General features: G+C 40.2%; 1 protein-coding gene across 1 annotated transcript in view; it reads right to left on the bottom strand.

Moving 5' to 3' along the window:
• Positions 1–316: 316 nt before the first annotated feature.
• The window catches only part of LOC140940363 (tuberin-like), a 30,784-nt gene continuing 8,036 nt past the window's right edge, over positions 317–23,064 (bottom strand). Inside the window, exons 13-41 of the mRNA XM_073389314.1 lie at positions 22,648–22,729; positions 21,676–21,831; positions 20,340–20,399; positions 19,878–19,946; positions 18,292–18,414; positions 17,262–17,377; positions 17,073–17,157; positions 16,354–16,476; positions 15,934–16,017; positions 15,750–15,800; positions 14,583–14,689; positions 14,159–14,241; positions 13,968–14,061; positions 13,458–13,560; positions 12,696–12,946; positions 11,627–12,234; positions 10,571–10,696; positions 9,864–10,078; positions 8,238–8,295; positions 7,096–7,148; positions 6,361–6,477; positions 5,599–5,662; positions 5,187–5,452; positions 4,445–4,679; positions 4,046–4,320; positions 3,217–3,490; positions 2,210–2,349; positions 1,791–1,961; positions 317–1,005 (exon numbers count right to left, since the gene is read on the bottom strand). Of these exons, the coding sequence (XP_073245415.1) occupies positions 781–1,005; positions 1,791–1,961; positions 2,210–2,349; positions 3,217–3,490; positions 4,046–4,320; positions 4,445–4,679; positions 5,187–5,452; positions 5,599–5,662; positions 6,361–6,477; positions 7,096–7,148; positions 8,238–8,295; positions 9,864–10,078; positions 10,571–10,696; positions 11,627–12,234; positions 12,696–12,946; positions 13,458–13,560; positions 13,968–14,061; positions 14,159–14,241; positions 14,583–14,689; positions 15,750–15,800; positions 15,934–16,017; positions 16,354–16,476; positions 17,073–17,157; positions 17,262–17,377; positions 18,292–18,414; positions 19,878–19,946; positions 20,340–20,399; positions 21,676–21,831; positions 22,648–22,729 (4,414 nt within the window). The 3' untranslated portion in view covers positions 317–780. The remainder of the gene's footprint in view (positions 1,006–1,790; positions 1,962–2,209; positions 2,350–3,216; positions 3,491–4,045; positions 4,321–4,444; positions 4,680–5,186; positions 5,453–5,598; positions 5,663–6,360; positions 6,478–7,095; positions 7,149–8,237; positions 8,296–9,863; positions 10,079–10,570; positions 10,697–11,626; positions 12,235–12,695; positions 12,947–13,457; positions 13,561–13,967; positions 14,062–14,158; positions 14,242–14,582; positions 14,690–15,749; positions 15,801–15,933; positions 16,018–16,353; positions 16,477–17,072; positions 17,158–17,261; positions 17,378–18,291; positions 18,415–19,877; positions 19,947–20,339; positions 20,400–21,675; positions 21,832–22,647; positions 22,730–23,064) is intronic.

Genomic DNA, 23,064 nt, shown 5'->3' with positions numbered 1-23,064 from the left:
ACCTTAACTACTTCCTACATCACATGCACGTGAAAAACATAAACAAAGAAACAAACCCAACAAACCAAAACACCAGTAAACTTAACAAATTGTCGCCAGGAAAGTTAATACGTAATTGAAACATTTCGAGTTCGTTCTACAACCAGCTTGTTTGTATTTGTAGTAAATAGCGAACTAGAAGTCAGCCCTAAAACGTTTAAGGTTTACTGGTTTGCTGGTCGTCCCACGACTATATCTGGTTCAGTTGAAAACATATTAAAAAAAACAACACGAACAACATGATAAACAACAAAACAATGACAACATGCAGAATGGAAATCAATCATCAATATACCAGGTTTGATAGTTACTTTAATAGTTATAGTAACTATGTTTTGATAATAAATATTCTGAGTAATAACTTTTTATTAATCTATAAAATAACAACTCTTGAATTACTTGAATTTCATTGTCATTTACATCATCTTAATCCAGAAAAACTTATTTTGCATATATCTCCAACGCACCTTTTTACATACATGATATATCACCCTTGCAAATTGGTACAGCGTGTAAAGAGAAAGGAATTGCAAAACAGGTGTGTCTTGATTAAGATGATGTTAAGATTATTTTTCTTGGCTTTCACAAGCAAAATTTTCTTTTCAATTTAAGAATTTTACGGGAAAATGATCGCTTCACTGCTGTGGCATAGCCCATTAAAAGGCTCATTAAAATTATCTCATGCAATAAAGGACCTATTTTGGAATATTTTGCCTTGCGTAATTCGGAGACGATTCGACGTTATCTCATAATGTACTCTGTGAAATCTGTGAGACCTGTGACCAGTGAAGACGAAGGGCGCAGCCCAGGTGAGGGTGAGGCCTTACCCATGGGGCTGCTGGGAACTGAAAAATTCTCTGCCGTCGCCTTTGAGCGCACTCGTTTAATCTGACGTAATCTCTCTAGCCAATTACATCCGTAAGCGTCTGTTGGCCGCTTTTGACTTTGGTGAATAACAGATGCCATCTGTAAGGAAATGAAAGAAAACGTCAAGATTAAGATATAAAACTAGTATTAATCGTAGATTATAAAGTGCGTAGAGGTGTGCACGGAAATGCTCCAGAAAGATGAAATGCAAAGTTGTATAAATTACACCGATAACGCAAAGTATGTCAAGCCAACATCATAAAACAAGCTGCACAATGAATACAATGGATTGCTTGCAAAGCCGGGTCAAGTTGAAAATTGCCAACAATAACAGTCGAGAATTCTCTTTTAATTTCTCGCCCACACCGGTTCGATTATACATGCGTCGTGGCCTACCACGTTACCATGGTCTGCACGTGAAGTAATTCAAGATGCCGCTGGAAAGGCAGAAGAACGACGAAATACGCAAACAGATTAGGAGTTGCGTTCTCCTAACGTCGAACGCAATGGTAGCAGGACTACGAAAGACGACAGGAAACAAAAACTACGACCAAATTTGGTCTATAAGGCAGTGTAATATCCTGCAAAATATCCAGTAGACAACGACCAATTTGTTTCATTTACACTGATAACAAGTTATGTATGAATTTCTCGATACCAGTACAAATTATTCTTTAGGACTTTACGAGTTGCAAAAGGTTGTCTCAATCTGTACTTGAGCCTGGGTGTTAACACATCCGACAAACTGTAAACGATTGGCCTAGATGTAAATCTCATAATGTATTTCGTCGCCAAATTTGAGTTTTACTAAGTCATCAAAGATTTTATTTGATTTTTTCCGGGAAAAAAATCTGAACACTCAACAGTGCATGACATTGACTTACGTTAATGTGCACGACCAACTGCCGTACCAAGCGAGGAAGGTTGTCATCAGAGATGACTCGGGGCCCTGTGTCAGTCAGCAGATCCTTTAGCTCATCTTTGAACCGCAGGGACACCATGTTAGATGCATTATCAAGCGGTTTAATCAACACTTCAGCAAAATTGAACTGACCCTGGCAAAGAGAAATGAGAGAAAAAAAAATGAAAACTAAAATAAAACGATTCAAAAGCTTACATTAAACCAAAATGCCAATGCAAATTGTTTTCTCCTCTTTTCGTGCATCGTGCTCCTGTTAAGTAGCAAAAAGGAAAAAACAACCAAGAGGATTCCAATATTGGGCAAGCTATGTCCTTTTAATCCCTTTTATCGATTAAAAAACGACGAAAACCCTGTCAAGCATTTTTCTTGAAGGTATGTTACCTTGATTGTGCCAAATTTTACCGTCTGCTGGGAGTCATTGTAGACGATGGTTACAAAGTCGTTACCAATGTGCATCTTCTTCGAGTTACAGCCTGAGTCGGATTCACGAGTCGGCATCAATGTGGCAACATGGAAGATAACTAAAAAACAAAAAATACAAAATACAAAAACCGATTGACTTTTTCCTCGAGGGAGTGGATCTGAAATCAAAGAAGCAGGTGGAATAGTAGTCATTTCCTTATTCTTTGCACCATTTCCCCCTTCTTTTTTTTGACTGTAGATTAATTAACCACCCCCCTTTCCCCAACCGTAAGTTAAACAGTGGTTTTTGTGCTAAATTCTACTTTACAAGAAATACATGAAATCCTTGGTACACCAGTTGGTGTTGTAGGATTGATGTTCAAGATTTTTCTTACTTTTGACTGCCTGGATTTAATCCCTGCGAGAACCAAACAAATTAATACAGTCGAAGCTCTCCTCGCGACCACTCTCGTAAGCACCTTCGTGAAACCCCGTTTGAACTGTGACTTAAACTTTGTAATGAAAAGCTCTCGTAAGCGACCACTCCGAGTCTTTTTTATATAAATCAACACTTAAATGAAACTGTACAATGCGCTAATGGTCTAAAAAATTGGACGTAAAGTTTAGCCGTTGTGTCTATGTCAGATATTAAGACACTCATTTAACATTAATTTCTTTTGTTTTTTCTTTACTAATTATTAATGGATTTCTGAAGCGACCACCTTCTATTGTTTTACCATGCGGTTTTTTACGAGAGCTGATTCTCGTAAGCGACCAGCTCTAGATACGAACACTTTTTCGAATTTTCGAGGTGGTCGCTTACGAGAGCTTCGACTGTAGCTACCACGTTGCTACTACTTTGTTTATTTATTATGTTATACACAGTGACTGCTGGTAAAATGCGAAAGGAAGACTGCAGAAATTTCACAGATCACTTCTTATTTCAGTGTGTTAGTCAATAACTTTTCTTTAGGAAGGGCCGTTACCTTGACAAATATCATCCTGCCAGCTGTAGGCAAATTCACCGTCCTCGCCATTTCTATCCAGCCCACCAGTGTAAATCTCCGCTGGCGGGCAGTCCCGAAGCCGAACGAGAGTGCCGAGTCCCGCAAGAAATGACATGTAACGGGTTGACCCGTAAACATTTCTCAAGATTGCAGCCTCGTTGTCATGTTGCCCAGGCCCAACATAAATAACACCAATCTTGTGTGTATCATAGGGAGGGATACGGTCAAGGCACTTGATGGCTCGCTCAATGACCTGTCCAACAGATAACGGAATAATCGTTTGGAATAAATAGATAAATGTAGCACTAGTTCGATCGAAAATGAAATAGCTGGGCCTATTAAGGTCGAATCTTCTTTCGCTCTGGGGCGTCATGCAAAATGATCCCCTCTCCCAACGCCCACAATACCACAATATCAAACCAGAGGATTCAGATAATGAGAACTATGTCTTCCACCGAAAGTAGCGAAATGCAGGGGTTTAACAATGCATATCGTATTTGTAAGAAAATCTTAAATAGTAGTATCTTATCTATGTGACGAAAAACAATCATGTTGAACCAGCTGACACATCGTTATATCGCTTTCGAGAGAAAATTAAATTGGAACCTCCGCAAATAGCCAGCACGGCCAGCCAGCACCAGACAAAGTACACCCAGTGGCAACAGACACCACTAATTTAATATCAGAGTCAAATTCTTAACCGTAACAGCAGCAACAACAAAAAATACCAGTACATTGAAATCATGTCTTCTTTACAAAGGTCAAGTTGATCTATGCTACTCCGTAGACCATAGCGCTATTACTCTACCTCGCCTTCAGGTACCGGCTGTGGTTTTTCGTGTGCGGCTCCCAGGAATGATGCATGATACAGCTGTAGGAACACGAAGCACGGGTCCAGGGGATACCTGAATGATTCTGACGGAGTCACCAGAATGGGGGGCTCTTTAGGTCCCGAATCTGTAGGGTCGCTTGCTACTGGGGCTGACTTGGATCCCTTATTTATGAACTGAGGACCCCCCGTTAGGGGAACAATTCTTGAGCGAGACATCTTCCGCTTGGCACCTTCGCTTTTAACAAGTGGCACTAGGGAATCGGGGAAGAAATTTACAGTGAAATTTATTATAAGAAAGGGATATACAAGAATATACCAAGATACACAGCAACTTTAGCAGAAGGACGAAGTACAGTACTCGTGATAAGAAGATACCTTTATGAACAGCTGGCGGCGAAGAAAGCTCTGGTGATGAGGAGCTCTTCTTTGGATCTCCAAGGAAACCCATGTAACCATGTCTGTCTTCGGCTTCTTTACTTTTCACAGCCATCGTACTTTTTCCTTGACGGGGAGATGAGAAAGGGGAATGGGCCGAGTGATCCAAGCTCTTCTTGTCTCTGATTGGTGAACTGATGCTGGACGACTTCTTCAGCTTTGGTTTTTTAGGGACCTAGGAGATAGCGTTGGAAAGAAAAATAAAGGTTACAACACCTGACTCGTCTAAAGTCTTGGTCCTAGCTTTGACATGTACATGGGGTTAGAAAGTTCCAGGAGACGAACAGGGTAACGTTGCCAAATAAAAGACGACATCTCTCTCGGACGTCTTTCTCTAAGAATTCGTATAACGGCATGAGACCACCACGAACGAATCAGCTAGAGTACATTTCCCCTAAATCTAGAGGAATCGCGAGTCGCTTGACATAAGCACCTGGTGGGTACCCTTTTCAGCCGCTTCCATGAAAAGGTGTTTGCAGAGCTCCCTCATTAATACTTTTTTTTAGTTTGACGCCAAAAATTTGTGTCCATCAGGGTTATCAAATGAGGAGTGTTTTGTATAAATTATCATTAGGTTTGGAAAACTGGTAGTGAAATTACTATCTGACTGGAAAGGGAGCCATTTTTTTTCGAATAAGTCGAACTTTTGAGAAATCAGGACTGCACTGTATTTAAATTTTACCTCGGGATCAGTGTCCAGGTCTTTGGAAGATTCGCGCGCTTTAGGTGAACGCGTAGGACTGGGAAGCTTGTCTTTGTTTGCGCTCGTTACAGCTTTGTCGTGATCGGTAAAGACCTTGTCTGCAGCGAACTCGGGGCTTTCTCGAATCACTGGCGGATCCACTGACAGGGTATGGAGGGTTAGTGACTTCGGTCTCTCTATCTTCTTTGGAGTGGTAGAATATTGTTGTGGATAGTCTTTGCCCGGTTGGTCAGTCTTCTTATCTCCTATGAGAAATGGCCAAGTAAGCAGAGCGTTGCTAACAAGTTTCTTCCTTTCAGTCAATAACAATAACCACTGAAGATAACAAACTTGTATCTGTATGTTTCTATCTGGTTTTTGTCTGTAAGCAATACCCTCTGACAAAACTTACCAGTGTGATGGTGATCATGGTCGTCAATGTTCAGCGAATGGACACTCTCTTCATCACTTGCAAGCTACACAGTAACGCAAACACTATCATAAGTTTAGCCTACGTCACAGGCGTACTCTAACCTCGAATAGTGGAGCAGGCTAACAAAAGTATGCCACGTTTGGTTCATTAATTTTGTACCACACCCCAAAAGTGGTAGGCCCTTGGTCGGAACCAATTACTCGGGGTCTTAAACCAACTCCGAATAAAGGTGCTGCCTTTGCCAGAGTATCCACAGATGGCTCAACATTCTAGTGAACTGGGATAAAGAGGAGAAACCTACAGACCAGTACCTTCACCGAACTATCTCTTTTCGAACTTAAAATAAAAAGCACTACATGAGCAACAAAGTCGCCAGAAAGGTTTACGCCCGGTTTTCCTCGCGGTTTCCCCGTTCTCTCGCGCACCCCTCCATTGCTCCTCTCCAACAAACCGAAGATCCAGGTGGTGTGGCCAAGGCTCTCGGGACTTCAGTGGGTATTATGGGCTTAACGTCGATTAGGACGCAGTCCAGTTTCATCCCCGGCCACCGTGCTGATTCATCGCAGCGAAAAAGAAATTAATAAGAGGGAAAACACCTGTGTACAGCACGTCAGCTCTGCTACTTCTGGAGGGAGGGGATGAGCAATCCTATGATTCTTTATTATTGGTGTCACAAAAGTCACAGATAACAGATCTAAACGATCTCGTAGCACATACTGCCTCCCTACTGCCCAGTCTTACCCGGTACATCTCAGATGATGACAGATATTTGGTCTCTGCTTTCTTCAGTTGCCACTGGCTGTATTCTGGCAGAGAGGAAACTGGGAAGTGCTCAGCGGGAGAGACTCCAAGTTGCGGCTAAAATAAAAACCAGCAAAGTAATAAGTTATCAGTGAAATACGCAAAGAAGGAGGCAACAAAGACCTAAAGGAAATTTGAGTTAAATTACTTGGTGAAGCTATGTTAATCTTACGAACAATAGATAACCGTGATTGGACCAAAAAGAATTGTCTCAATTCAGTTCAATTTCTATTTCACTCACACAAAATATCACTAAACAAGTTGAATACAAATACATATGTAGAGAAGAGAAAAATAATTATAAAGATTTAGAAGGGAAAAAAGAGGAGAGGGAACGCTTTGCGGAATATAATGCAGGGGCAGCAGGAGGGGCCAAAGAAGGAGTTAAGAAGCCTTGCCTACGCCGTACTCTGTTACGGCCAACAACAACAAAAACAGCGTTTGGGGCAGACAAATCCGTCTCTTTGAAAATATTGAAAAACTAAAGTTCCACCCACCATGAAGCAACTTAGCCGAAGAACAAAGAATTCAATTAGCGCCAAGAACTAAAATCGATTTGCACTGAGAGGAATTCGAAGGGGTGAACTTGAAGACTCAATTCTACCCGTCCAGTGAAAAGAATAGAAATTAAGCAGAGCCCAACCGGAACATCACACTATCAACTATTATTCTTACCTTTTCAAAGGTCATTTCTTTCCTGGTCTGATCCCGCGGGATATCTGGAAATCCTAACACGATTACAAAACCATTTTGATGGACTCATTAACATATAATCTTTACCATTTATTCAACATACAGTTATAATGTATTCAAAGTGGACAGACTGCAAATTATAGAAGTTGCTAAAAAAGATACATCTACGTGTCGCAACTGTTCATCAGGAGGATGCCTAAAATGCGTGCAATTCTACAATTCCACAATTGGTTTCGGCTCCATTAAATCCTATACCAATTGCAGAACATTTTATGTATATTCAACATCGACATCAGTCATGAGAAGTTGCTGCAACAAATAGACATGTACGTGTGCTTGGCCCTTTTAATCCTAAAGTGAGGGATGGTCTCTTGTAAGGCGGCTCTAACTTTTGAGTCTGTGGACAAAATCCTATGGACCATTCAAATAAAACCTCACTGGCAATACTTTCCCATGAAAATGATATTTTGAATTTCTGTTCAATTTTGACTTTGGCAACTTTTAAAGTGCGATGGTAAAGAAAACACATGCTAGAAGTTGCATTTAGGTTCAAGGGAATGGCACGTCTCCCTTAAATCCTTTGCTAACAATTCTAAAAGGGGCTAGTTACTAAGCTAGATGACGGACGATACTTTCAATAATTTTGCCTATTTTCATTAACTGGCAGGTTTAAAGTACGAATTGTTAGACGAAAAGCTTTTCGCTGACAACTTCAACGCCGCATTGTATATATAATATGCATCATAAGTCATATTTTCATACAAACTATGACAAACTTGAAAAAGCAGGTCGTTGTTTTTTAATTTTACGTTAATGGACATCCGGTTTAATATTCTTCAATTTCACCCACCAGCGTTCTTTTATGTTTTTTTTTTTGCATTTCTCAAGTGTTCCTCTAAAGTATGTTGCAGTTATATTACATTTCCGTAGAATTCTGTGAAGGTTTGTTAGGTAACAAGGTGCTAACCCAGCCTCTTTGAGCAGATGTTTTCAGTTAATCCCATGGTGCAGCAACACGGAGAAATCTCGATTGAAAACCAGTCTCAAACGCACACTGCTACTTGGTAACAGCTTTGCCCATGTTGCCTGGTTAACATCAACTTGATGATTTTGAGTTATCATACCTTGCATGGAGGTAGTTTCTGGGCTTTCTAGTATGTCTGAGGACTCTGACTCTCTCATCTACAGTAAAATACAAGACATGTTACATCACCTTCAAAAACTAATAGCAACTCATTAAGGAAATAAAAAAAAAAATTCTTTAGTACCCAACAAAACATCTGATATTTCATCAACAAAGTGATCTTAAACCTCAGAGTCGTAGTTAAGAAGAAAAGGCAAAGAAGTAACTGTAGTAGCTATCATACAAAGGAGTCAGTTTTTGAAAGCATAACTTTGGTTAAAACCACGAACACGATAACACCAAGAAGGTCAACAACAACAACAAAAAAAAGAAGGTCAACAACAACAAAAAAGGTGTCATGAAAGATATTAATCATGGTGGATAATGTGTATAAAGGGTTTAGTTTTTATCGTTTGTCTAACGATTGTCACTTTGATATTGATCGCGACGTTTCGACAGCACACTGCAGGTCTTCATCAGGAGATAGTGTCGATTTACTGAGTCGTACTATTTGCACCACCGTGGTTGTTGGTGATTGGTGTATCACAAACCTCGCTCATAGTTGGTGGGTTTCGATCCAAATTATTGTATTGCACGTGCAATAATTGTGCATCACACTTTTTTGGCACATTTCTTGACGAGCACTTTAGGAGTGTGACGTAGAACTTCCTAACGTGAAGTTTTATGGAGGACATGAACACTTAACGACAGATTCTTCTTTCCCCCTTCGTGAACTTGGATAGAATCCTTACGAATTCAACACAAGGAAAATTGGTCGTCATTTAACAGAGTAATACACTTGGACATGATTTTCTCGCAATATCAATGTTACAAGCAAACTAGCAATACGTTAAAGTTTGATATTCAGTTAGGTTTTTGAAGATCGGAGCGTCCCTACCAACGCAACGTTGCCATAGCAAACGTTTGTTATTTGGTATTTACCAAAAGAAACGAATTCTTTAGAACAATCGGTTTAAACTATGGATAATGTACATTATGGGTAGCACTTTGGCCAAGTTTCGATGATTTCTTCGAGTGCACTTTCGAATATAGCGGGTCTTTTTCTGTTTTGTTTTGTTTTGTTTTTTTGTATTGTATTGTTTTTTGTTTTTGTTTTTGTTTTGTTTTTTCACACTTAAATCAGCCTTTAATAACAACGATTCAGCAAAATGCTCACAAATGTTTCCTCACTGCATTAGAACGGTAAATGTTCTAGCTTTCAAGCTTCGGTATTGCAGCCAAGTCGGTTTATTTGATCTCTTGTTTTGCTACTTTCAGTAACTGCACAAAGCAAAGCGCCTTATTACCATATTCCGAGAGTGTTCGGTGGTTACTGAAGCGCGGCAAGTTTCAAGCTTGGTGGCTTGTAATTCACGATGGTATGAAAATCTGGACAATACAAAATGCTTACAAGGAACAAGCAAGTAGTCAGGCAGTATAAAAACCCCGTCGAGCCACCTTAAGTTAACGAGGTGACAGTACTAAGCCGAAGTCCCCGTAAAGCAGGGTTCGACTGTATAAAGTTTAATTACACAGATCATAAGAAGCCGGTTTCTTTCGCTTGACCCAAACAAAAGACATTCCTAGTGCGCTAATGAAATTGCAGCTTGAAACATTTCAAACTCACTGTAAAAAAACTCGGCTTCTTCCTTGGGCTTCTGCTAAGAAGCCTGCCTCTTGCCTCAAATGACTCTGATTCCATGGAATCCGCAGGTGTACTTGGCGGTGAATCTGTGCTTCCAGTAGGTGTGTACATTGACACTGAGTCAAGGTGAGGTGGCTCCAGATTTTTGTATCCCTCAGCGCTGTCTTGCTGCCAGGCAGAAGGTGAGTTTTCCAGGGCTAATTGGGGCGGCAACCAAAGAGAGAGAACATTATTTGGCTTTTAAAACACTTGGACTAAATTAAAATTGCCTTACGTCGCTCTTATTCATTTGCAGCGGGTTTGCTGTCACCTCCGTTTACGTCAATTGATGAATACAAGTTCTTGTTTCAATCTGTTTGGAACATTTCACCCTTTTTGCAATTAATACATCATGGCCTAAGATTGCGCTAATTGAATAGGTAAAGAATAAATTAGCAAAGAAAAGGTGACTCTCCATTTTAGAGATCAGCACGGCGCAGCTTCGCCCCGTAACAGAAATCGCACCGCCACAACCGTCCTTATGTGTGAACAGAACCCCTATCCGGTATGGTTTTCGTGCCAGTGCAAAAGCTACATGGTATAGTGTCAATATAGCCTTATAGTGTACAGGGGCTCTTTCAAATGTTTGCGATTCATACTTCAAGTGTTTAACTGAACTTCACTACCATTTGATATTAAAACAAACCAACCTGCGTCGACGACCCCACCCTTCCCCTCTGGTGGCTTGGTTTGCCGGATAACGTCAACAATAACGGATCCACTTTCTGTGCTTGTGCTCAGGATCTCTTCAAGCTTGTCGCTAGGTGGAGATAAAACTAAGGGAAAGGAAAGAAAAAACAGTTAAGAATTATTCGGTTTCTTTGGTCCCAACAACGTGGGTAAACGTATGACAGTAGCACCAATAATCCTGGCGGGTATTGAGCAGGGGACAGAGGGGAGGGGCAATTAGGTTAAATGGTTTCATGGGCCGTCAGGGTGTCCTATGAACGCCAAGCGGTTGGAGAAGACACTTCATCTTTTTTACCTTCGTCTCCAGGGCCACTTGAGGATGCCAACCAAAATATGCTGGCCAAAACACTGCCCGCAAAGTAAACATTAAAAAGGTTAAGCAATAGCCACGGCCACGGCCACAGCGTTGTTTTTTTAATTTTCCGCGATTATTGGGATACGTCCAGTTTTGCACGCAGCGATTATTTCACCTCACTTAAAAAAGTCAAATGTAGTTTAATTTCCCTGTAAATGAATTCGTGGGGACCAAACCCAAGTTAACAAGGAGAAAGAAAAATTCGTCGAGGTGTATTTACGTCCTCCATAAAACGTCTCGTGATGGAATTTGCAGTTGTAGTTGTGAAGTGACGGCAGAGAAATGTACAAAAAGTGTGCTGCACGTGCAGAGTTGCTGTTTTACATATTGAACCTATTGCTTTCTTAGACGTTCTCGTTGCCGTCGCCATCGTCGTCGCTAAAGCTCCTTTTCTCCTGTGATACGGTTACGGTGTGTTTTTCTTTTTCTGGCTGGCTTAAGATTTAGGTGTCTTGTAAGAGCAGTAGGGAAGTGCGTAAGAGGCAAACGTGGGCTGTGCGATTTATAGCACTCCATGGTTTAACATTTAGAGAAAACCAAAAATTTCAAATTGTACTTTGGTGCAAATATATGTATCTAAAAGATATTCATGTATCTCCGGTTCGCTGCGTTAACTAATAATACAAACTCCCCTTTAACCAGCAATAAAAAGTCAACTTACATTCACCAATCTGGGGATCATCCACCACAGCTGTGCTAATATCACTATCCAAATGCATTGATGATTCCCTATTCTGAATGCGCATGATCCAAGAAATGTTGCCGCTGGGTCGCCGGATAAATATCTCTGCCCATCCTTGGCAGACACACTGACAGTTCTGGGGGTTAACAGGAACGAGAGGTTCGCTGAATCTCCGCTCAGAAGCAACGCTGCCATGAGCTTCAGACATCAACTTTGGAGTATCAACAGAGTGCACCTTGTGAAGAGCCGTTTTTTCCAAGCTTGAACCTTCAGCACTCATTTGAGCACCAGAAGGGGCCTGAGTACCGGGACCGGGACCAGCGCCGTGAATGTGGTCGATCATGGCCTGAGAAGGAGATTCTTCTTTCGAGCCAACGGGTGCCTTTTTTCGCTGTTTAGGACCTTTCTCGACTTTAACTTTCTCACCGTGAACAAGGTTACCTGTTCTTTGCCTCAGTGTAAAGCAGCTTTCACACACTCCATCCAAACTGATGTATGTACCGGAAGTTGTTATAGTTACAATCGTGTTGCCAATCATCCAAGTGCGGGAGTGACCGCTGGCCAGCATATATTCTACGGCTTTAGTCCTGAACACGAATAATAATTCCATTAAGATTTTGCATTCCTTCGATCAGCACTGGAACAGTTTGGTCAGGGAAAAATAACAAAATATTTTACAGGCTTACTGTCAATGTTCTGTAAAAAATAATTATAAGAGCGTCGTAAATATACTTATATTTATGATCGTAATAGTAGTAACGGTACAATGTTAGAACACTTTGATGCCAGTAACGACAATTTATTAGCAAATGCATCGACCCGCCGCTACAAAAATGCAATGCAAACATCTATGACGACATGCATTTGTTGTCAAAATCGGACTGAAGGTGGGTATTTTTACTTCTGCGCCTGGCAACTTCGTCGAAATATTTGCTTGTTGGATCTCCTAGCAAGTCAATAACGGCGCGCATATAAAACTACGGTGATAAAAAACAAGTTTTACTACTTATGAATATCGAACAACCACTGAGAAGACAAGACTGTTTACCTGGTGGGTTGTGACATACAAGGAGCAAATGTGTACCTAGCCATCATATCCATACACACTTCACTCATCTCGGAATGCAGTTCACACGCTGCTTCAGTCTCTTTATGGGTCACGGGCGAAACTGACCGATGAGTGATCTGGGGCGAGGGCTGATTACTCACGCTGCCCATTTGGGCCCTGGAAGCCGCCAAAGCGGGGCTGTCGGGTCTTGCGTCATAACGCTCCGGGATTATAGCACTTGATTTAAGACCCTGCCATAGAGTGGATGAAATAATTAAGTAATCCCATTGGACAAAAGGATTAATGAACTAGCGTTACGTCGTGCCCTAAGAGACTGCATGCCAGGAAATTGCCATAAATAGTCTTGTTTAATATATAATTCGGATCAGATAATAATTAAGTTGTAGAGCGTATCAACGTAGCGTAAGGACAGAGAAAGGGTAAATTTTGGTTTGACGGTTGTAGTTTTTGGATTCGTTAAATTGTTTTAGCCTTTCGTTGTTTATAGTTTTTGGGAAAAATACAGTTCTACTCGTGAACACCTATAAAAGGAAGAATATAGAGCAATACTTACAATAAAGAGCTTTGAGCAAAGAAATAAAATCTAGAGATAAAGAGCTCCGGCAGGGATGGAACTTCTGTCGACTCATTTTTTGTTCCAGGTTGGACTGGAATTCGTAGCTGGTTGACGTAGCAGTATGTATGGTACATTTATATTCACAGAACATAGAGGAGAGTATTGAGAAATAGACACTCTCTTACCTTGCTGACAAATCCAACAAATGCTTTGCGATAAGCTACACGTGACCGGACAAACCACGCGGCAATCACGTGATAAGCAAGTGTCACGGTGTACTGAGAGTACCTGTGTGAGAAACAAACGCGCAACAACTTAACATTTGTGGACAAAGTAGGTAAATAGAATCGTACAAACTCTATAAAATACTCAATAGGGTTGCCACTAATCAGAAACAAAATAAAAATGCTGTGAATTTTCCCTTACTTTTTACTTACCTCTAGAAATTTTCACGGACCTTGCATTAGGTGTCTATTAACAAAAACCAATCCGAGTTTACGTTTGCTTCAGCTTTTTTCATGACGCCATCAAACTGATGAATATTCCTCCCTTCATTTTCAACCACTTTTCACGGGTTTTGTGGGCAATAAAAAATACTTCCTTGACTTTTCAGTGACTTAAAAATTTGTTTTCACTGATTTTTTTTCCTGAACGTAGTAACCCTGATTAGAAAATCGCCAACAACTAAGACTTACCTGAATGGATCTGTGTATGGCAAACAAATAGCAAAGACGCTTTTATATTGGCTGTCCTGGAAACTGGCGTACAAATGAGGTAAATGAACGAGACCTGTTTAAAAAAAGTACGTCCACAACTATGACAGAGGAAATAAAAGGACTTAAAATTTGAATAAACCCCTAAAATGTGAACAACTTTCAGTACACACCTGAGAGGAACTCCAGCATAGGTGCTGCCATGGAAACGGTTGCAGAGATCTGGGTCAAGCGGACAAGTAGCGCTGGAAGAAGGCTGGAAAACGGAAAATTAAAGGATAAAAAAACACTTTACACAAAGCGCAACACTGAGAGTTTCAATCTAGCAAGACAAAATAGTTTGGCCCTCAAAGTTTTCGACGAATCCCGAGGGACGAAGCATGGAAAGCAAAGCCGGTTACATTTTTAGAAATAGGAAGGAAAATCACTTCGAACGTAAATCAAAACGTAACAGCAACAAACAGGTAGTGCCGTGTAATTATAGTCCGACATTAAGCCTGGGCTGATAAAAATAGACTAAAGCCTTGCACGTATGCCAAAGGAATAGTTCAGACGTCAGACAATAATGTAATGGAGGTTAAAACAGAATGTACCAACCTTTTCATGACTGCCTGCATCTCCATGGTGCACAATGTCAGAGATGAGACACACAGCACGGCGCACTTTGTCACTAAACCCAACTCCAATGTCCTGACCAGCTCAAACTAGGTCAAGCATACGCAAACAAGATCAGTACAGTGAAACTGTTCCATAAGGACACCCCTTTTCAGGGTTCATATAAAAAGTTGCAACCATTTTTCAAGGACTTTTTAAGGACTTTTCAAGGACCACCTACTAGGAATATAATTTTACAGGTAATAACGAAAATCCACATTCCCAGTCTATTCTAATAAGACTTAAAGGCTTGAACCGTTTGCTTCACCAACTTCTCTACATTTTTCAGTTCACTTATCTTAAATTGGTGCTTAATTATTGCATAACACATAGAGCACTTTATGTAAATAACCTTTCAATTCTCTGAGCTATGATTTATATTCTGTCTTAGACAACCAAAAAGCATCAAAAAACTCTTTCCAGACCACTACATTCAAAGTTGAAGAAAATTCAAGGACTTTTCCAGACTGTGCAAACCCTGCCTTTGGCCAAAAAAAAAAAAAAAGTTTAAAAACATGCCCTGTCATTTCCTTGAGTTCTTTTCCTATGGCACACATAGGTGGAGCATGGTCGCCGGGTTAGCGTTGTCCTGACTGTGCTCCTTTACTCTACGTGGTCCTTTACTTATGAAATGACTCCTAGGTTCAAACCTTTCACAGTTTCCTTAGAAACAAAGTTTACTACTATTTCATAAACACTGGAGCATTCAGTTAGCGACCATTATAGTGCTATGACTGGAAAACTTTTGTTGGTTCCTTCGAACCTGCACTTGCGACCACCTCTCATATGAGACTACCTATGTAAAATACCAAGTTCAGTTTTCCAATCAAAGAACTGAACACTTGTAAGACATCATCCTTTTGAGCATCAAATTCTGGCATTTTGGGTTTGCGCTTTTGGGAGGTTATTTTGTTTTTCTAAGATGGGTGGTATCTCAAGATGTGGTCGCACATGAAGGTTTAACTGCAGTGCCACAAGAATAAAACCATACTGAAGTTATGGAAAACCAGTACATTATCTTTTCATTATGCCCAACAAACGTACGAAAGACTCAGGAAGTGAGAACATCTTACTGTTTGGACGGATTTTACCTAAAAATGCTAAACTCACCTGTCGGCCTCTGTCAAGACTGGAATGATATGTAGCGAGAACTGTTAAAACCTGCAAAATATGCATTTGGAGTAGCTTAGTATCAAGACGCAATGAATGGACCAATCTATGGTAAAACTGAGGGAAAACCTGTCAAGTGCTGAGGATGGGTAACTACGAGCACCAAAATTCAACTGATACTCACTGGAAATATGAGAGACTGCAATCCCGCTCTGCCCACACCATGAGGAACCCGACGAAGGTCAATTATACAAGAAGGCTCTGACACCTGCACAGAAAAAAGAAAACACAGTGATCTAACAAAAGCCGGCAATAGGATACCTAAGCGATCATGAAATCGACTAAAAGGGGTGAAGTGAAGTTCCGCATCCGAATATCATCTGAATTCTCTCTTGATGTACGACGGTCCACAGCCGATGCGATCCCCGACTAAGTCAGGTGTGATGAGCGGCTGAACCGATCCAAATTCAATAACCTATTTCGAATTGACTCAGACGTCGTACTTCACAAGAACGTAATTCACTGAATTCGATTCGACTCATGTGAAGTAAAGCGTCTGAACCGGGTCTAAGATGGAGTAAAGGCGCGAAATGTGGGGCCTTACCATGTGACAGAGTACTGACGTCATCGTGTTCAATGCAGGATTGGCTGATAGTATTAGGTTCTTATTTTGTAAGACCTCGGGTAGCGCGGTTAAAACATGTTCCATTACTGTCCAATCCCACTCCTAAAAAACAAAACAAAGAATCAAACATTTGCATTCCCGACTGTTATTGAAACGCAAAAGGGGATTTGTTTGTTTGTTTGTTTGTTTTTTTTAATGAGAAAATAAGATATAATGAATATAAATTTCTACAATATCAAAGCTTAATTTCCTGAGAAAACTGCGGGTTCAAACTAATTTTCTTTCCGAATTACATTCTGGCTCTTGTTGTTACTCCGTTTGGTCTACTTTTAACACACAACTAAGAGAGAGAGAAAAGAAGAAAAACCTCTGTTCAAGCAGACTCTCAAGGTCACGTTTCGCCCGTATCACGAGCTTATGATGTTTTGTTTGGCCTGTCAACTCTTATTTCTAACCGGATATTATTTCCGATTTATGCGAAATAGAATACCCTGCCAGCGGGACGCTGGAACACGATTAGCGACGGCGTTACGCAGACGTCCCTTTTCCGCGTGCAACAAAGGAAATAGGAGACGTCTGCACGCAGGCAATTTCCTTCTGGTCTTTGATCCTTCGGTTGACGTTAGGTTGATCACTGTTTTATCAGGAAAGCTTGAGTCAAACTAGAGAAAACTAAACAAATGTTGCGTATAACTTACGTATTGCAGACAATTCAATATCACTTCAAAGACTTCTGAATAATTTATCAGCGCAAGATGTGACAATGCCTTTGTATCAGCATCACTTAAGGGAAAAAAAAAAGAAAAGGTTGCGTCACTACATTTAAAAGAATATGGCTGTCTGAAAATGGAGTTAGCAACGCTTTCAAATTAAACGTGGAAGGTTACCTGTGCGTACAAGTAAAGTAAGGACTGAACTTTCCACCGCCTCCCTCTGATTTGCTATCACATAAACCAAGTCGTAAACTGGAATCACATCGCAAACTAAGAAAACACTCAAACGCCTGAAAATAAGGTATACTTGTAAGAAGCTTGCAGTTATAATGTTATAAGGTGATTTGTTTCACACAGTTATACCCATTTTTCAGTCTGTAGAGTTTTGACACGTACATTTGATACTTGAAAAGAGTGAAGCGAAAAAATAGCTACATGACATGCACTTTATTTACAACATCATGTCCAAACGTTTCTCAGTTACAATAACATTTTTGGAGATCAAGCATTAAAACACTGCATTGCGTTCTGGAGTGGAGAATGCCGCAATCCATTTAAAGTTGTCATAGCCATAACCAGGATCAATTATTCGCCAAATAAAAGCACTACTCGTAGTTCGTTAGTCCTTTGTCCACCTCATAGATTTTATCAATTTATTTAGTTATTATTTTTTCTTTAGTTTTTTGACGTTTTCAACAAAACTGAGAACACTGGATTACCTAAAAAAAATGACAATTTTACTCACAAGACGACCGATATTACAATGTCAAAAAACAGTTCGAAACGCATCACTCATATTCAGAGTCTCCACAGCCGATATAACCATGGCTTTTAAGCCATTTAAAAATGATAGACGAGCAATAATATCACGATAATATCATTTGACTGGTTACGTCGATAATCGGAGTTTTATACCATCTAATGACGACAAAATTCATTTGGTTCCCGAAGATGACTACCGCGCAGGTTGTCGAAAGGTCTGTCCCTGCCAACAACAGTCCTATTTAGGACTACGATCATCCGGACGAACTTTTATTCACTTTCTTTTACGCTCAATATAGTTAACCACAAATTGAGTCCAAGAGGTAAAGTGTTACATTCAAACTGCTTTCGTTGTATGTTACCATTTATTCATTAATTTATTTACTCATTTACTTTTCCATTTACGGTATTTTCTTCTATGCTAGAAAAAAGTTAAGCATACCAAGTTTCTTATAACGCTGGCGATGTCAGTGCTATATCCATGGTAATAATGTGCTTTCATGTGTGACACCAACAGTTCAAATGTACGAACAGCGTGGCCGTGAGGCAAACGGTACAACTTGTGCTGTCGATAAAACGCACAATTCAAATTTACATGTAGCTAAGTCGCGTCTCATTTAAGCCGCGCAGACATTTTTTGTACTATATATGCGAGAAGTTTGCTTATTACTTAAAACAAGACGAGCATCTTTTTTAAGACGCGTCTAATTTTTCCTCGCATAAATGGCCCGAGTGAGTCCATGCTGATGCATATCCGGGTGGGATAAGCCCCGTAACAACTATTAAACAGGGTTCGTACAGATTCACGACTTTTTCCAGACTTTTTCCAGACTTTTTCCAAAACAATAATTTATTTTCCAGACTCAAGGTTATCAAATAGGTGATCAATACAGACCTTAAAAAAAAAAACAGGAACAAAGCTTTATTCACGATGCACTGCAAACGTACGGGCGAGATTGAATAAGACTTGACCAAAACGAAACAAAATTTCACTTATAAACCACTTGTTGTAGCTCTGAAAATAAACTCAAGACTTTTTACCATTTTTCCAGACTTTATCTCTATTTTCCAGACTTTTTCCAGGTCTTGAAAATCGCTGGGCGAGTTTCAAGACTTTTTTAAGAATTCAAGACTCTGTACGAACCCTGATTAAAGCTCTGCATTAAGAGCCTCGCTTTTAGCTACCAAATGTAACATTTTGAACACCTAAGTATTGAGAATCCTACACTCAGACAATGCCACAAATCAATCTGTACTTAATCTTGAGGGTGCCCCAGTAGACTAGTTTCAAATTATTAAGATTCATACTTAGCACTGAAGTTGAGTGTTAAAAAACAAATGAAAAAGCATTGAAATTCAGTGATAAATAATTCATTTCTGTCGTTTTATTCTCCTCAGCCTCGAAGCCAAACTGCGAATTTTGATAATTCGAAACTAGCCTATTAGCGCGGGGAACGCGTGTGGAAAAGTAAATAACTTGGTTCTGGTTGACAAGTTGAAAAAGAACCAACACAAAAGTAAAATAAGTGTTGACACTGGATTGGATATTTTCACACCCATAGTTAAAAGTTGCTATGCTGTTTTTTGTTTTTTTGTTTGAGTGACTGACCAGTCGCTGCAGGGTAAAAATTTCGGTCGGTTACGAAGTTTATTTCGGAAAGGGGGGAGGGGGGATGCTGATGTATAGCACTAGCAGTAACATAACTTTTTCAAAATTGCTAACTTGCACAGGCGATTGTGATGGGTCAAAGTTATTTCTTTGGTTTGGTTTTGGGTTTAAGATGCTCAATATAAAACCACTTTTTGGTAACACATAGACTCTTCACAGTCCTCTAGCACTTTGCGTTGCGGGCAGCCATCTTGGATGAGTGTCAAAACTTGTTAACACCCCGACGCCCAACTCCCGACGCCCGACGCCCGCGGGTACATATGAAACCAAGGTGGCCGCTCGTACTGGTAAGCGCTCGATCCTGACGATCTTTCGAAAAAAGTAGGAGACTGTGAACAGTCCAACACAAACATCCTTACCTTAAAAACTTCCACCAGTCCGCTGACTGCTGTCTTGATGTCCTTTAGTTCTTTTTCTTCTTGCACCAACTATAGAGGGAAGAACAACAAAGGGATCATCGTCGGTGTAAAAACCTGTGAAGTTTTTTCTAGCTGTTATTTTCGTTGGCTCTATTGCGTTGACTTGAATTCCCAATGGCTTCTTCGTATTAATTGTTTTACGTCACTCGTGAGATTCACAGATTTTTACACCGAGTATGAGACCCACAAAGCACTTAAAATAAAATCAATACTCTCTTTTGTATATAGGAGGATCACTAATGCTAAATAAGAGACTTTCGTGGGTACCAAAAATAACTTCATATAGCTGACCAGTACAACGAGCAGAATGTTATAGAGATGTTTTGGATCCTTAAAACTTGTTCACATTTTCCTTCCTTTTTAAAAATAGTGCTATTCGAACATAGTATTATAGGCTATAACCTGTTGCTGTTGTTCAAGTGGATAGCTTTTGCCTTGTAGCTCCACATGTCTACTGATAACCTGAAAAAAAAATGAACAGCGCATTTGGTTGTTATTATTACAATTATGTAAGTGATGGTACTAACTGGGGACAGTGTTTTGCGTCTTCTACTAGAGACAGGACCACTACATTATCGCCAATGGGCAGTACCTTCATTTCTTGGTTATTTTTAAACTCAGAGTACTGGTCCTCCTACACTGAAAATTAAGAAGATCTGTTTCACCCCCAAAGTGTTAATTTAGCCCTACAGGCTAAAGTCTGATTCAGCCCTTCCTGGAGCCATTTGAGCACAATTTAGGCTAAAAAAGCTGAATCAAAAGGCTATTCCAGCCACGGTAGGGCCCATTTCAGCCCTGGGACCAAATCAGCCCTAGCTAATTGGACTATATTGGCCCTGATTTAAGGGGGCCAAATTAGACTCAAAAATAGGACTGTATTTTACTCACCGAAACGTCTCTATTTTTAGGGCTAAAACAGATCTTTTTGATTTAGAGCGTACAGGAATCATTTATATACTTTGTTCTTGTAATGTATTGCAAATATTTATAGTCAGACTGTAATAGCAGTTTTCAATAGTGGGCAACAAATAAAAAAATATGAATGAAATCTGAGTCTGCTATAATGAATAGAGACCTTCAGCTACAACGACGGCAACCGAAGCGATTATTCCAATCCGATCAATTTGTGAATCTAAGGCAATTTTTTTTCTAGAATTGAATTCTGAAGGACCGAATAAAAATCCACAAAGAGAAAGAAAGACTCGTTACCGTGTGTTGACGTCGTCACAAGAACTTAGCATGAGCAAAGTCTTCGTGAAGGGAAGGGAAAGAAATGTACCAAAAAATGTGATGCACGTGCAGAGTTGTTTGCTTATTAAAACCATTGCTTTTCTGAAGTTCTCCTTGCCGTTGCCGTCGTGGTTACTAACGGGGACCAAGCGTAAGAAATGACTATAACTCAAACCTGTTTGCAACTTGTCAGTCAGAAAAAGTAAAAAAGTAACATAAAAAAGATAATAACCTTTAATAAAATGTATTCGATTCCCAACGACATTTTTAGTTTGGTTTTTTACCGTTTTGCGATATTTAATGATTTTCCAACGTGCTTTCGATGCTATGGAGTTGAATTCGCTCCGGCAAAAGGTACCAACTTGAATTTCGCGGTAGCACGAAATTGGATTCACGCTGCCAAAGCGATCGAAACGTTAGGTTTTGAATCTCTCTTAAGGTTGCAAACTCATCTTATGAACTCAGCTGAAAAAACAATACACCAGGAACAGGAATTGAAGAAACATACCTTCTCAATAATGTCGAGGAAATCTTGACACTTCTGGGAGTCACACATCAGACACAAATCAATAAGTATCTGTACTGCAGCGTCACGCACTGTGACATCTTGGTCCTCGGATATGTGACTCAGATATGGCAACACCGCTGACTCTAGAAGCTCTTCCTATTAAAAAAAATTCCACATTATCCTTCTTCTATCAGGTCAGATTCCAACTCGCGTTTATGTTTTGTTCATTTGTATAACTTTTGACCTTGTGGTAGCAAGACTCGAGAAACGTCCCATCCGGTCGTCTGAATCATAGCTTGCCTCAGAGACGTAATCTTGCCCTGCTGGCCAGTAACGTCTGCGAAACAGCGCCGAGATCCTTGTTTGATCCCTCAGCCACCGAGCTCAACGGTTTACCGGAGCTGCGTTTCGAATTTCCCTTCAATCTGATTGGCAAATTGATGACGGCCTTTTTTAACGGGCTTATCATGGCGCCTACTCAAATCCTGGTACGAAGGTGGTGGCCCCAGAACAAGGACTTTGTCACTGACTCGCAGACGGATTTAACCAGAGGTTTAGGTTCGTCTGTGTCGCAGGTTATCCGAGAAAAGCAAATTTCCAAGTAACTTTCCATGCATGCTTATTCCAGCGATGGACAAAGCCCCAGGCAGGGCGTCTTCTAAATAAATCATAAACTTGGAAAAGACGCAAGGGCCCTGGACAAGCAAAATTTGAGTGCCGCTTATCCTAAGGGTAAGCTGGAATTCAAATTTTCTCTGCCCTGAGTAGTATAACCTGCTTCTGTGCAAAAAATTGGATTGAAATTCACAAGGTTTCCTAATTTGTACGTGGTGCACTAACGTTATTTTTATTCTCTGTTTTCGAAACAAAAGTTTGAAATAAACAAACTCCGACGTGGAGTGTGAATACAACAACTTCGGCAGTCGTTAACCACAAACTCCCCTACTATGTAAGCTGATTAGTTCCACTTACCTCATACCAATGGCCGTATGATGCTAACAAGGAAGACAACACAGAAAGAACCTTCTCTCTTATGCTAGTACGGATTTCATATCTGAAAAAGATCAAGGAAACAATAAGGTCGGAATTTAAGATCCAAGGACGAGATAGCAGCGAAAGTGAATTTGAGTTCTTTCAGTCTTAATCGCTCCTTGAGCTGAATTCCCAGGAACGATGTCCCAGAAAGAGAAATATAATTTCGTCGTCGCTTGTTTACGTTTTCCATAGCACTTAAAATTTGGCAATAGACTTCTTTAGCTTGTATGTTTGTTTTCCCAAGACAGGTCATGTGATAACACTCTAGAGAACTGTTTCTTTCAAATTTCGTCTTCTTCACGTGCATATCTACGCATAATTTCTGAAAAGACAAAGGGTCAAGTTCCTCTGGGA

The sequence above is a fragment of the Porites lutea genome, chromosome 6, assembly GCF_958299795.1.
Source record: "Porites lutea chromosome 6, jaPorLute2.1, whole genome shotgun sequence".
Classification (NCBI taxonomy): domain Eukaryota; kingdom Metazoa; phylum Cnidaria; class Anthozoa; order Scleractinia; family Poritidae; genus Porites; species Porites lutea.
This window is presented reverse-complemented; position numbering and strand designations above follow the sequence as displayed.